The sequence below is a fragment of the Monopterus albus genome, unplaced genomic scaffold (assembly GCF_001952655.1).
Source record: "Monopterus albus unplaced genomic scaffold, M_albus_1.0 scaffold83.1, whole genome shotgun sequence".
NCBI classification, from domain to species: domain Eukaryota; kingdom Metazoa; phylum Chordata; class Actinopteri; order Synbranchiformes; family Synbranchidae; genus Monopterus; species Monopterus albus.
The window spans coordinates 34,365-47,443 of record NW_018127963.1 but is presented as its reverse complement, the minus strand read 5'-3'; the positions used below and the strand labels follow the sequence as shown (position 1 = coordinate 47,443).

The 13,079-nt window shown below is 39.3% G+C and overlaps 3 protein-coding genes across 7 annotated transcripts in view; 1 reads left to right on the top strand and 2 right to left on the bottom strand.

Moving 5' to 3' along the window:
* Positions 1–4,728, top strand: part of glis1b (GLIS family zinc finger 1b) — a 70,247-nt gene extending 65,519 nt beyond the window's left edge. For all 5 annotated transcript variants that reach the window (XM_020607004.1, XM_020607000.1, XM_020607002.1 and 2 more), the window contains 3 exons: positions 421–554; positions 1,399–1,554; positions 1,650–4,728. In XM_020607004.1, coding sequence (XP_020462660.1) covers positions 421–554; positions 1,399–1,554; positions 1,650–1,786 — 427 coding nt within the window. In that variant the 3' untranslated portion in view covers positions 1,787–4,728. The remainder of the gene's footprint in view (positions 1–420; positions 555–1,398; positions 1,555–1,649) is intronic.
* A 613-nt stretch (positions 4,729–5,341) lies between these two features.
* On the bottom strand, positions 5,342–9,835 carry elovl8b (ELOVL fatty acid elongase 8b). Its single transcript, XM_020607008.1, has 8 exons — positions 9,780–9,835; positions 9,644–9,701; positions 9,045–9,232; positions 8,824–8,904; positions 8,214–8,270; positions 8,017–8,131; positions 6,512–6,639; positions 5,342–6,411 (listed from the first exon to the last, which is right to left on the bottom strand). Exons 2-8 carry the CDS (start codon positions 9,699–9,701, stop codon positions 6,247–6,249), a joined length of 792 nt encoding a protein of 263 aa, XP_020462664.1. The 5' UTR covers positions 9,780–9,835; the 3' UTR covers positions 5,342–6,246.
* Positions 9,836–11,517: 1,682 nt separating this feature from the next.
* mutyh (mutY DNA glycosylase) overlaps positions 11,518–13,079 on the bottom strand; it is an 11,069-nt gene continuing 9,507 nt past the window's right edge. The window contains exons 14-15 of the mRNA XM_020606991.1: positions 12,593–12,643; positions 11,518–12,479 (exon numbers count right to left, since the gene is read on the bottom strand). Coding sequence (XP_020462647.1) covers positions 12,336–12,479; positions 12,593–12,643 — 195 coding nt within the window. The 3' untranslated portion in view covers positions 11,518–12,335. The remainder of the gene's footprint in view (positions 12,480–12,592; positions 12,644–13,079) is intronic.

The window sequence follows — 13,079 nt, the reverse complement described above, 5'->3', positions numbered from 1 at the left end:
AATATTTCGTCTCTCAAAAGTCATGAATGTAAATGCTACAGTGCTTTCTTCTCTACAGGCCACAAAGCCTGAGGTTACTGCAATGCTGGGTGGTGTGTGTAGGGGGGTGGTTTCACTTGAATGCACACTCTGCTGTTTGTTGACTCAAGATCATAATGTGGTAAGAGGACGATTACATGTGGGCAGCCCAAGTTTCCACATGCCTGGACTGTTTCTTCTTCTGTGTGTTTAGGATCAGTAACTGCTCCGCTGGGTTTGTCGGATCATGCGGTTAGCCGGCCGGCATACAGCTCCAGCTTTGATTTGGATGTCCCAGTGCATGAGGCATTTTATTGGGAAATTATTGAGGCTGTCAAGAAAAGAATAATGGTAAAGAAAAGCTTTAAATGTTTCCTCACCCACCCTTTCTGACTTCTCCAGAGTGTCAGATCCCCTCCTGTCTCCTGGGATAAAGGGAACAGGGACACCTCCTCCTCCTCTACTGGAGAAACAGCATGTCCACCCTCACCACAAGCCCTACTCTCAGTATCACCACCATCAGTCTGCCACTGACGGTAAGATTGTCCCAGAGACATCTGGCTGGTTGTAACCCATTTCAGGTAATCTGTTTTTGATGTTTTGTTCATCAGCATTTGAATTTAATATTCTGTGACAGGTGATTCAGTAATATGTAGCCTAATACTCTTACATAAACTCCTATGAGAGGATTTACAATGTCAGATCACTTGAACATGATTCAGATCCGAACTCCCCTGTGTCTTTATTCAAATGCTTTGCTGTACTACCAGACCCACAAGCCCCAAAGAGAGGAAGTTGTCTCAGAGCAGCAATACTGCCTTACAGCTCTGCCAGAGCATTTTTAGGACACAGAGAGACTGGAGTCCTAGAGACAGTGCGTGGAAAACCACATGCCGGAAGCGTTTTCCCTGCACCAAATTAGCCAACAAAATGCTGGCTCATGTATTCAGCTGTCTCTCAGCACCCTTACATGGCAGGCTCAGCTGTCACTCCCAAGCTGTTTTCCTAATGCCTTAAACACTGTTTTCCCTGTAAGGATCCACACATGGACATCTCTCTAACCACGCTGTGGTCAGAGAGTTGCGTAAACGTGCTCAAAGACAGGCTGCTTTCCCATTATTGTGACTCCTGTGGTCAATTCTGAGTACAAACTGAGTAGATGGGGGCAAAAGTTATATACTATGGGGCTGGCAGAGTTAGCATGAGCACAAATATAGCACTGTCATAATTTGAGATCCACATTTGGTTTCAGGCAGATAGAGCAGACATTCATTGACCTTGGGAAACAATCACCCATAGACACTGGTGGCAGTTGATCAAGTCTGGTTTCTATTTCTCCCCTTTATGTCCTCCCTGCTATTTAACATCCTCATTTCCTAGAATACCAAGGCAGCTTTCAGAGCTGCTTCCATTTTGGAGACTCCTACAGGATGGAGCAGCCAGTTGGTGGTGTCCACATCCCAGGAGAGTCTCATGCCTACAGCTCCCATCAGCACAATGGCTTCCATGTGTCAGCAGCCAACACTGGCTCTGCAGGTGATCGCATCTTACCTATAGCTCATCATCCAAAATAAAAAAGATCACCTGAAAGATTTCATCCAAACATGCTGTGATTATCATGTCCATTTCAGGCTTCAGCTTGACCCAGGAGCTGCAAGGAAATGCAGGGTGCCAGTTTTCTTGCAGCCCAGAGGAGAGCATTTTCTTCCAGGTGGGCAGCTTTGACCGCAGCCTGAGCCATGTGTCCTCCATCTACACAGAGACATAGAGCAACACTGGAGCAGGGCGCACTTCATTTCCTCTAGTACTCTGCAGTCCCACTCCTTCCACATGCATCTTCTCACAGGAGTTTTCTCTAGTTCCTGTTTCCCTTTTTCAGACAAGAAATGAGTCATATAGTAAATCAAAACTGTTCTGCTTAGCTGACCTATTTAGGTGCCAGATGGGTGGAACCAACAAGAAAATTTGGACATCAAATTAGTTTACACTTTTGGTTGATGACTGAGCTGAGACTGAGCAAATTACCCCTGTTATAATATTTAAAACAGACCCCTCAAGGTAATAGTTTGACATTTTGGAAAATATTTGTTTTCTTGCACAAAGATAAGAGGACTCACATCATGCTCATACAGTACCTTATTTTGTTAAAAATGAAGCTACAGCCAGCAGCTGTTTAGGTCAGCATACAGCAAAAGGCTTGGAAACAGGGACACAGCTAGCCTGCTCCTAAATGTGCTTGCACTTTTTTCTTTGTATGAATTAAACAACATACTGTATAATTACTGGGCTTTAGAGGTGCAGATAGGTGGATGGAGCCAGGCTAGCTTGCTTCCTATTGTGTCTTATCATTGTGCTAAGATTACTGTCTCCTGGCTGTAGCTTCACATTTAAAACAGACCTGAGAGTGCTATTGATCTTCTCACATAACTTTAGCCAAGAATGCAAATAAGGGCATTTCTCAAAATGCCAAACTATTCCTTTAAAACAAAATACAATTTACTTGTTACCTCTCATTACTGGTTTAAATAGGTGTGCCAGTTATGACCAGTTTAACCAAAGAGATGCCCCCCTCCCCCCCATTTCCTTATACAAATAATTTTCAGATAAAATCTAGTAATCCTCAAGAAACTAAACCAAACTGCACATCTGAGAAATATTATCTGATATAGTGCAAGTATGAATATTGAATTTAAGTACTCAGGATTTTACAGATGAAGATCAGATCAGCTGTCATGATAAGCTAATAGAAAATAATAATAGAGCTTCTGTCAAACTCAGTGATTTATGGCTTTGAATGACAGGTGATTTGACAGCCTAGCTCACTTTTCCACACCCAGCTTCTGTAATTAAATAAACGATAAATACAGAATAAAACAAGTCAATAATTCTCATGGTTTAAGCTGGGGAAAAGCGATCGTTTCTCCCCACAGTAAGGGTGAGTTTAGTTTTTTTTTTCCCCACCCTAAATTTGAATATGGGTATGGATTAAATCCAAATTAATTTGAATAAAACAAATGTAATGTTCTAAATTAAATTAAAACATCTTATCCATTCATACAATTCTTTTTCCAGAAATTCCCTTTTTAACAGGCATATACAGTTTAACTTAAACAAAAGATAAGACATAGCATCACATCCCTGACAGTAGTGAGATTAATTTCATTAGGCTGTGTAAGGTGTGGAGAAAAAAACCAACAAGCAGCAAGCTTCTCCACAGATCCCTCATGTTAAAAGCTGCCAGGTCACAGGCTTCCACTCTTCCACGTTGGATAGCCCAGAGTCTCTGCAGCAGTAGCTCGAGGCAAAATGTCCAACAGTGGAGGTCCCATGTCAGCCCCTAAAACTATTACAATATACATCAATACAATTAATCAGAACTAGATAAACTACTCATTTAAACAGTATTTTATCATGTAGAACAATGCAAATTAATGTTTTAAAAAGATAACATCTTTACTCTTTAATTAGGTTGTGCATTTATAGCGAGATGATCAAATAATAGTACTGTGTAAAATGTCTCCATCTGTTGTATCTTTTCATTGCAAATGTAATAACTACACCAATAAAAGAGGGGCGCTGTTTGTATTTCCACCCATTGAATCAACATGGAGCAGTAGAAGTAGCAATTCAAGGACCCAGTTTTCAATGCAAGCAAGGGTGACGCTAAACACTCTGGAGGTGAAATCTGTACTATGTTCCTGTAAACATTTTGGCAGTGTAAGATGATTTGTTACTGCAGGGGACATGGGGGAAATAGATTCATCTAATTCAGACAGGACACCCTTGTTACATCAAATGCACCTGAACAAACAAGAATACACCTAGTAAGTGATCTGAGGAAAAAGAAGACACAAAAATGAATACAAAAACACGGTACAAAAATGACAAGACAGGATAATCAGTATTTGCATTAGAATATTATACAATATTATACAATTTTAAAAAATCACAAAATACACTATACAGACATCTTATTCAAGAAAATGTAAAAAAACAAAAATAAAACAAATGTTCCTAACTGCCATCACGTGTACATTGGAATGAATCAAGGGAAACCAACACCACCAATTAATTATAACGGCACATGTCAAGGAAAATCTTTATTCAGGCCTTGGATTTCAATGTTTGTAAAGAAAAGATGCATAACGCTCATCGTCTTTTTTAAAAAAGAGAGCCATAGCCCCTCCCTGTGGTGGAGAAAACACCTTTTCAATGCCATGAAAATTGAGAGTAGAAATGTCATTATAATTTGCCACAACACGATAGTGGTGATCATTACGTCTAATGGCACTTTTGTGCCCACTTATTAGTTGCTTGTTTTCTGGTAGAGCTGCATTATTGTTAAAGTAGGATCCAGTGTTTCTTGAGCTTGACTAGAGACTAAAAATCAGGATATCAACTTTTGATAGTTAGATTTTGACCATTATGTTAATGTGTCCCCAGCAAGTCCCTCAAATTGATGAAAGCACAGATTTTTGGAAGACACTGATCTCATTCTGGATGGCAAAATTTTTACTCACATTAAATGAAGGTGTAACAGGAGTCAAAGAAAAAACATGGAAGCATTTTACTAGTTAAGTGAAGGAACATTGACGTTTAAAACCCCTTTCCCAGAGTCTTTCAGTGATCTATAAGCTTTCCTTTTAGATTGAGAATCAGAATCAGAATCAGCTTTATTGGGCAGGTGTGTTGAACACACGAGGAATTAGACTCTGGTACATCGGCTCTCAATGTGCAAACAGTAAACCAGCATAAGGCTGTGTAATATAACAAAAATAAGCAGTATTTACAAGCAACATAAAGTGCAAACAATGCAGAATAAGCAGTATAAACAGACATTAAACAATGCAGACAACAAGGAATGTTCATTAAAATGAGATAAATAGGGATAAGGGATAAAAACAGAGTACTTAAAACTAGAGACCTGTATGAGTCTGTATAATCTGTACAATGTATATATACACAGGTATTGCACTGAGGGTTATTGTCCAATCATATGGTCATTGGTTAAGTGTTCTTCAGAGTGATGGCCAGGGGGAAGAAACTGTTCCTGTGCCTGGTTGTCTTGGTGCACAGTGACCTGTAGTGCCTTGAGGGTAGTTACTCTTTCTAGAACTATTTCTAATCAATTTATTTAATATATTCCAAGTACCTCTCATGTTATTTTTATTATCCTCTAATATTTTCTAATATTTCATCAGAGTGACAGCCTGGGGGAAGAAACTGTCCCTGTGCCTGGTTGTCTTAGTGCACAGTGAGCTGTAACGCCGTCCAGAGGGGAGGAGTTCAAATAGATTGTATGGGAGATAGTGGAGCCCAGGAACTTGTAGGACTTTACTGTGGATAAAGTGCTGCCAAGTATAACGAGGGGGGTAAGGTGGGGGGGGTTCTTCCTGAAGTCCACTGTCATCTCTACTGTTTTGAGCGTGTTCAGCTCCAGGTCGTTGCGGCTACACCACAGGACCAGCTGCTCAACCTCCCGTCTGTAGACTGACTCGTCATAGTCTCGGCTGAGACCAATGACCGTTGTATCATCAGTTTGCTGATAATACAATCTCATTTATTGGCTAAGAACTTACAATGTACACAGAATCTGACTTGGTTACATTGGTGCTAAGATGTGCACACTTACAGTACAATCAGACTGATATTACACATGCAGTGTTTTCAGCTTTATTATGTAAATGTCAAACTCTACAAAACTTCTGAATGAATGAAACATCCTCTCCTTCCTCATTCTTCCTTTCTAATCTACATATTTTGATCTGGTTTAGACTGAAGTGTTGAAAATAATATATTATTTTGCTGTGCTGGGAAAAAATGTTTGCATTTCTGTATTTTGTTGTTAAGTGGATTTCTGCTTTTGGATTTTTTCCCCAAGGAGGGTTTGGGCTCATTTATTCTGCAATAATGCAGAGAAAGCAACTTACTTTATTATTATGTGTATAAAATGTACAGTTTGTTTACAACAATCATTTGAATGTCTGTCATTTCTCAATTTAAGAAATAAATGAATCATACAATGCCGTGCATTTTTACAAAATGGAGAACTTGTTCATGTTAGATATATGATTACTCAGTGTTCATGTCTGACCATAGGGCTTAACAGTCGGTTGATGTGCATGTTCTGCCTCCTAGTGGATCCTGATGAGTATTGCATACAAAAAACTTCATTAACACTATCAGCTCATATCATTGTGTTTGTGTGTAATGCTTCAGCACTGCTGCTTATTTCTGCTTCTTCTTCTTGAGGTAGCTTTGATAATAGAAGTTACTGAAGAGGAGGATGAGAGTGGTGGCGTAGGCAAACACCACCATATTCATGGAGTCGGGGAAGTCGCACTTGCTGAACAGGTTGTAGCCCGTGTGCAGGAGGATCATCAGAAACTGCAACTGGAGAGGCAGCCAACAAAGTTCAGATCAGTTTAGTTACTTCTCTAACATATGGTGTATACATGTATAATCCCTGCTGTACAGAGCAGGAGCCACTCACCAGCTGCAGAGACGTCAGGTATCGTTTCCACCACAGGTACTTTTGCATGTGAGGGCCAATAGCAGCCAGGCCATAGTAAGAGTACATTACAATGTGAACAAAGGTGTTGACTAGACCGATGAAGAACGCTGCAAGAATGGAAAAACATCTGTTAACTCTGTCTCAGTACCCAAAACAACCATCATTAAATGGTATCAAATACAGAAACACTTCCAAGTATTGACAGTGAATAATCAGAAGGGGCACAAACTGGTACCACTTCTTGGAACTCATTGGTAATACAGGTCCTGAGACCTTACACTCTACAAAAAAAAAGCAATATTACAGTACAAAGACTAGACAGCATTAACAGCGCAGACCTTCGCCCAGGCAGCTCACTGTCCCCATAATGGCATTCCACCTAAAAGCAACATTCCTGTGATAGCTTGTCCCTCACAATATGATTTCTGGACTACTCCTAGCATTTGGAGTCACATTGAAATCATTATTAGTTTGAAAGTTATTCAAGAAAAACTATTTCACTAAGGGCAAATTTCTTCAGGATATAGCTTGGTACCTTTTGAGTGTCAAATCTGTTGACGCTCTACTGAATCAGCAGTTTATGCTGGAATCTGATCTTGGTTGCGAGTCTGTAGCATTATTTGTTGTTTGATTTTCTGTGAGCCCTATAGATGTGAACATTCTAGATCACCAGATCCAGAATATTATTGAGATCCAGATCGTATATCAGTGTGTGGTAGATCTTATGTGGATGTTTTCGTGCAATTTTTGTTCAAGCATTCTATGTATTGTGTATGAAGTTAGAAGCCAAAAAATATTGAAATTGGTCCTATCTCACAATGGTGAAGAACACTTTAAAAAATTTCCTGGATGCAGACCATTATTCAGATCATCATCACAATCTAATGGATTGTTCCATGGGCCATTCCCTACCCCTCCTTAAAATTTCATCAAAATCCATTCATTACATTTTGAAATATGCTGTGAACAAACCAACAAACAATGGTGAAAACATTACCTCCTTGGCCGAGGTAATGATACTCTACAAGAGTCCTCATCAAAATCTACCTGCTTGGATCAATAATCCTTATCTGTCAAATTCAAGTTTAGTGTCTTGCTGAAGTGTGTTTTCATAAAGAGGGAACAAATCCTGTAGCTTTTTTTTTACTGTCCATTAAAACCAATTAAAGAATAAAACCAACAATGTGTTTGTGTGTCTGTTACTACAGCCTATAACATTCAAATCTTGCATGTCTTTTAATAGTTTAAGACTTTTCAGAGCTGTCTATGGCACTAACTATAAAGTTTGTTTCCAATGAAAATGTAAAGCTTTAAATAAAAAAAGGGGGTTGTACATATATTGTATAGTTACATTTAAAAAAAAAAAGCTAGATTGTACATTTAAGTAGTATATTTGATTAATTCTCTGTGGCACATAAGCTAATACTTAAATGCATCAGTATTGTTCAAGCAATAAGAATAAATTAGTACAAACATTGACTTACACTGTCCCCCAGCCACATACTTGACTCCGGCCCACCAGTTGAAGATCATGGTGGCGTGATGGTAGACATGAAGGAAAGTCAGTTGACTGTTCTTCTTCCTCAGAATGAAGAAGAGCTGTTCACAGCAGGAAGAGAAACTTAACTCTGCGGCTCAAGCAAATATCACAGGTAGTGAAAAAGTTTTAACAGGCACATACCGTGTCACTGAGCTCTATGACTTTGGAGAAGAAAAACCACCAGCAGACTTTGGCCATCTGAAGGAAGCACAGAATGAAATAAGGTGAGTTTTGCATGTTATTGTTGATTCAGAAAGGGTAATGCACATTTTATCTTTTAAGCTGCACCTTCAGCTGTCTGGTAGGATTACTTTACTGTGAATTGTGCATTAATTATAGCTTGTGATATAGCTCCTGCAAAAAATGCAGACAGATGATAAATAAAACAAAAACCCTGAGGAAATGAGTGCTCCCCTCTAGGATGACAATGCCCCCATCCATAGGGCACTAGGGGTCACTGAATGGTTTGATGGCTATGAAAATTATGTGAATCATATGTTGTGGCCGTTTTTTGGAGTAACACGTTAGACAGCATCTCCACCACCATCATCAAAACACCATGAGGGAGAATATCTTGTGGAAGAACGGTGTTCATCCCTCCAGTAGAGTTCAGAAGCTTGTAGAGTCATTGCCAAAGAGCACTGAAGCTGCTCTGGTGGCACATGATGGCCCAACACCTTACTATGACTCTTTATGTTGCTTATTTGCTTTAATTTGTCACCTGTCTGTAACAAGTGAGAAGCTTGCTTACCCTCATTGCCAGCGGGCTGGTGCTGTAATCTACAGGCTGACAGAGCAAGCTGTACTTTGAGAGCCAGGATGTGACCAGGAACTGGAAATATTAAAACAATCATTTAAATTTCATATCTAGTAATAAAAGTCAGTATTTTAAATTATTACTTCCATCTTTACTGGGCTTAGAATTGATTAGATTTCTGTGTTACAACAGGAGAAAAAGCTGCATTCACAAACCTCATGAAACATGTAGGCTGACAGGCCAACCATGGCAAAATTGTAAACAATGAGAACAACCTTGAGGTCAACAGGCTGCCTGTGTTTCATCAGGCGAGGACCGGCCCAGATCACGCAGAGGTACACCAGGAAGAGCAGCGACACAGGGACTGGTGAGTAGACCAACAGCCAGGGATCTGTCCTCTTGTCTAGAAGATAACAGAGCTCTATTTCTGAGACTTTTCTCATACTAATCAGCACATTTCAGCAGACATTTCAAGCTAGAATTACAAGCTTTAGGAGATGCTTGCTTGCCCCAAACCTTCAGCACTGAATAAAGATCATTTTTGATTTTGACAGTGGCAGATTTTTTTTTTTATAGTTTATGTTGTTGCTGCTCAGCTCAGATGACTCTTTATATGTGCTGATTTAAGTGTTAACCAAATTCAAAGCATAAAACATTCATTAAAAAAAAGCTGTCAAGGACTTGATAGGCCAATAACAAGCAGCCCAGTGGGAGGGATCTACACCTCCCACATACTAAACACAGACACAAGAGGAGATATGAGTTTTCTGTAAAAACAAAGTTAAGTGAATATGTAGGAAAATCAGCATCATACCCCCATTGTCCACTATCCTCTGGTGCACAGATAGGAAACTTTGCCATGCAGAGGCCATCTGAAAACATAAAGGAATTCAACAATTAAAAGAAGAAACACTGAACAATACAAAAATAATTCATCCACAGGTGCTCACCTTGTTTCAGCCGTGCAGAACCTTTGGACAGTCCCTGGAACTCTCTGGTAAATAACTGCTAATAGAGCTGAACTTTCAGGTCAGTCCAGTCCAACCAGATCCTTGCCATGACTAGATGGACTGGAGCGACCAGCTATGCCGACAGAAACCAAAGTAAAGACCAGTCAGCAAAAATATGGAGTTATCTCCCAGAGTGAGTGGAGACAAAGTCTTACTGAGATTTGGATCACTCCCTGTATTGTGTGTGTGTGACATCTGATCTGAGCTGGACACTGAACACAGCCGCCACAGTGAAGAAAGCCCAGCAGCAGCTATACTTCATCAGGTGGCTCAGAAAAGCTGGGTTGAACCATTGCCAACGCCTCCTCAATCAGGATGCTCTGAATAATAACTTTACTCAGTCAAATAAAAACACAGGTGCAGTACTGCCGGTGCACACTAGAACAACACTCTGCCACATTTTTTCTACAAGAGAAGAAAAAAGTATATTTGTATAATCCAGTTGAAATTCATAACATTACATTTTTGTGACCGCGTGAAGACATAATCATCAGTAAAGTGTATATCGACAATGGCAAGGGGATTGTCTGTATATAAAAATATTTTTCCAAATGTTTCCTTTTATTGTGTACTACAAAAAGGAATTTTCACATCACAATAAGTTGCATTACAATGAAATAATAAAAACATGGGGATTTACCTGTCAGATGTTGTTCTGTGTTCTTTCTGGCTTTTGACACCTTACCTGACTCCAAAGGAGAGCTGCACAAGAATTCCTATATGCCTAGACTGTCTGTTTATGCATAAATGGCAAATAAAAATCTTGACTTGACAGGATCAGGTTGATAGTAGTTTTGGACAGTAGAGGGATTTAATGCTTATGCAAGCCCTGCGATGGATTGGCAACCTGTCCAGGGTGTACCCCGCCTTTGCCCGATTGCCCCCCCCGGCTCAGGGATTAAGCAGTAGAAAATGAATGAATAAATTCTTATGCACTATATGATTGCACATACTGTGTATTATTATAGTGCATAGGTTTTTTAAAATGAAAGGCACAATCTAGGGACAATAAATAGATTCCAGTACAGCATGGTTTACTGTATAGCATTACAGTATTCCATCCATCAATTGTTATCTGAGCTGTATTAAAACTATTGCTAATTCATGGTCAGAGATGATCATCCGTGTTTATGATTGATGAAAAACACTTTAAATTTTGTACTAATCCAGGAGGACACATTTCCACAGTCTTCCATGTCCAGTCAATGAAACAAGACGAGATCAAATTTGTTTTCCTCTACAGAAACAGTATACTGTATGTATAGTAGCCTATTAAAATCATCTTAGTCTACACATGTACTGCACCGACAATAAGACAAAACCATTTTCTGAAATCAGTAACTGTAAAATATCACAATGAGTTGTCTCAGGTGTGAAATTAAAGTTTGTTGGGTCACTGTAAGTTTCTCTGATATGAGCCATAATATATTCACTTGCAGTGGTGGAAGAAAAGTTGCAATGGCTGTGTATAAATGCTTTTATTACAAGTAAAAGGCTTGCATTCAAAATGATAATTAGCATTAAAAAAACCAAAAGTAAAAACACTCATTATGCAGAATGGCACATTTCGCATTAATGTACATCATATTATTGGATTATAATTATTGGGACATTATTATGTTCACCACATTTAATGTTGCAGCTGGTAAAAGGGGGCTAATGTTAACTACTTATATACTTATAATCTGAATTACTGCTGGGTAGGGAAGCCCAAGTGTGAAGTAACAAAAAAATGAAAGTACAGTACTCAAACACAAATACCTCAAATTTGTACTTAAGCTAATGAAGTTACTTTCCACCACTGCTCCCTAGAGGCTTTAACTAGATGTCTTTCTTGTTACAAATCATGAAAACTTGTTCCTTTCACATATCAAAGTAGTTACAAGAAACCAAAGTCTGCAAGTTGCAGCAACAAGAAAGACTGTTATTATAAATTTGATGATGTGTTAAACTTCTCGAAGATGAAGATAACACATGTGGACACTTGTCCATGTGTCCATGTCACCAGGGAACATGAAGATGAGTTTCTGTCCGGTGACTGGACTCGAACTGAGCTCTGCTATCCAAAGCTAACATCTTTTTTTTTCTCGCTAATTTTACAATTTATTGTAGCAATAAAAAGGACAGTTATCTCACATACTGTATTTAAAACATGCCAGTTGTCACAAAATGATGACAATCCTGCAACAAAGTTTAGGATGTCATACAGATGATACATATTAGTTCAGTCATAATATCTTGATAAAACCAAGTGATTATCTACAGTGAAGTCCCTAAAAATCAAAGTACACTGCTGCTGCAGAAATACAGTACCATTTGAGCAAAATATGAATTTTTGGATTGTTTTTCATTTTGTAACATTTTAAAGGACTGGCATCTACAGGTACAGTAAAGACTGGTACAGTATTTAACAGCCAGTGATAGGACCACAGTACCATAACAATACCTTAGCAACATAGGGGTGATGCTTTATCATAAAGGCAAAGATGCAGGACTCTAACAGGATCCCTCTTTCACTGTTTTGAAGGAGCTGAGTGAGAGCTGCCTGCTGCCACCGCCAGCTGCACACGCTCTGGGCTTTTTTGACATCTGTGCTTTCTTGTCGTGTTTTATACCAGTAGTCCTTTTCTTGCTTCCATCCTATGAGCAGAATCAAGTGACACATGTGACATTCATTTTCAGTATATGATTACAGAAAAGGGCACATTCTTCATGAAGGATTATAAGATGCATGTCTATACAGCAGTACTTACCTTGGAGGTTTGTTCATTTCGGCTTTTCACAGAATCATAAAGCTTCACAATCTGCAGAAGAGTTCATGTTGATCCCATGAAAATATAGTCACACCTTTCTGAAACAAACTCAACAACCAACTACAATTGCCCTACACATCTCTAAAATAATCATGTTACATTTAGCAGAAAACTTTGTTTTATTAAATCTCTTATCTGTATACTACTCTGAAAAGCTGTGTGGAGAAGTCACATGACAATCACCACCCTTCCCTCCAGCCCCCCACCTCTACCGATCTGTGAAAAGGATGTGTGTGGCCTCTTTAAAAAACAAAGGGTCAGAAAGGCACCAGGCCCAGATGGTATGACCCCTTCCTGCCTGAAAGTGTGCACTGATCAGCTGGCCCCCATCTTCACACTTACCTTCAACAGGTCACTAGAGCTGTGTGAAGTCCCCTCCTGCTTCAAACGCTCCACCATCATTCCAGTCCCCAAGAAAACCTCCATC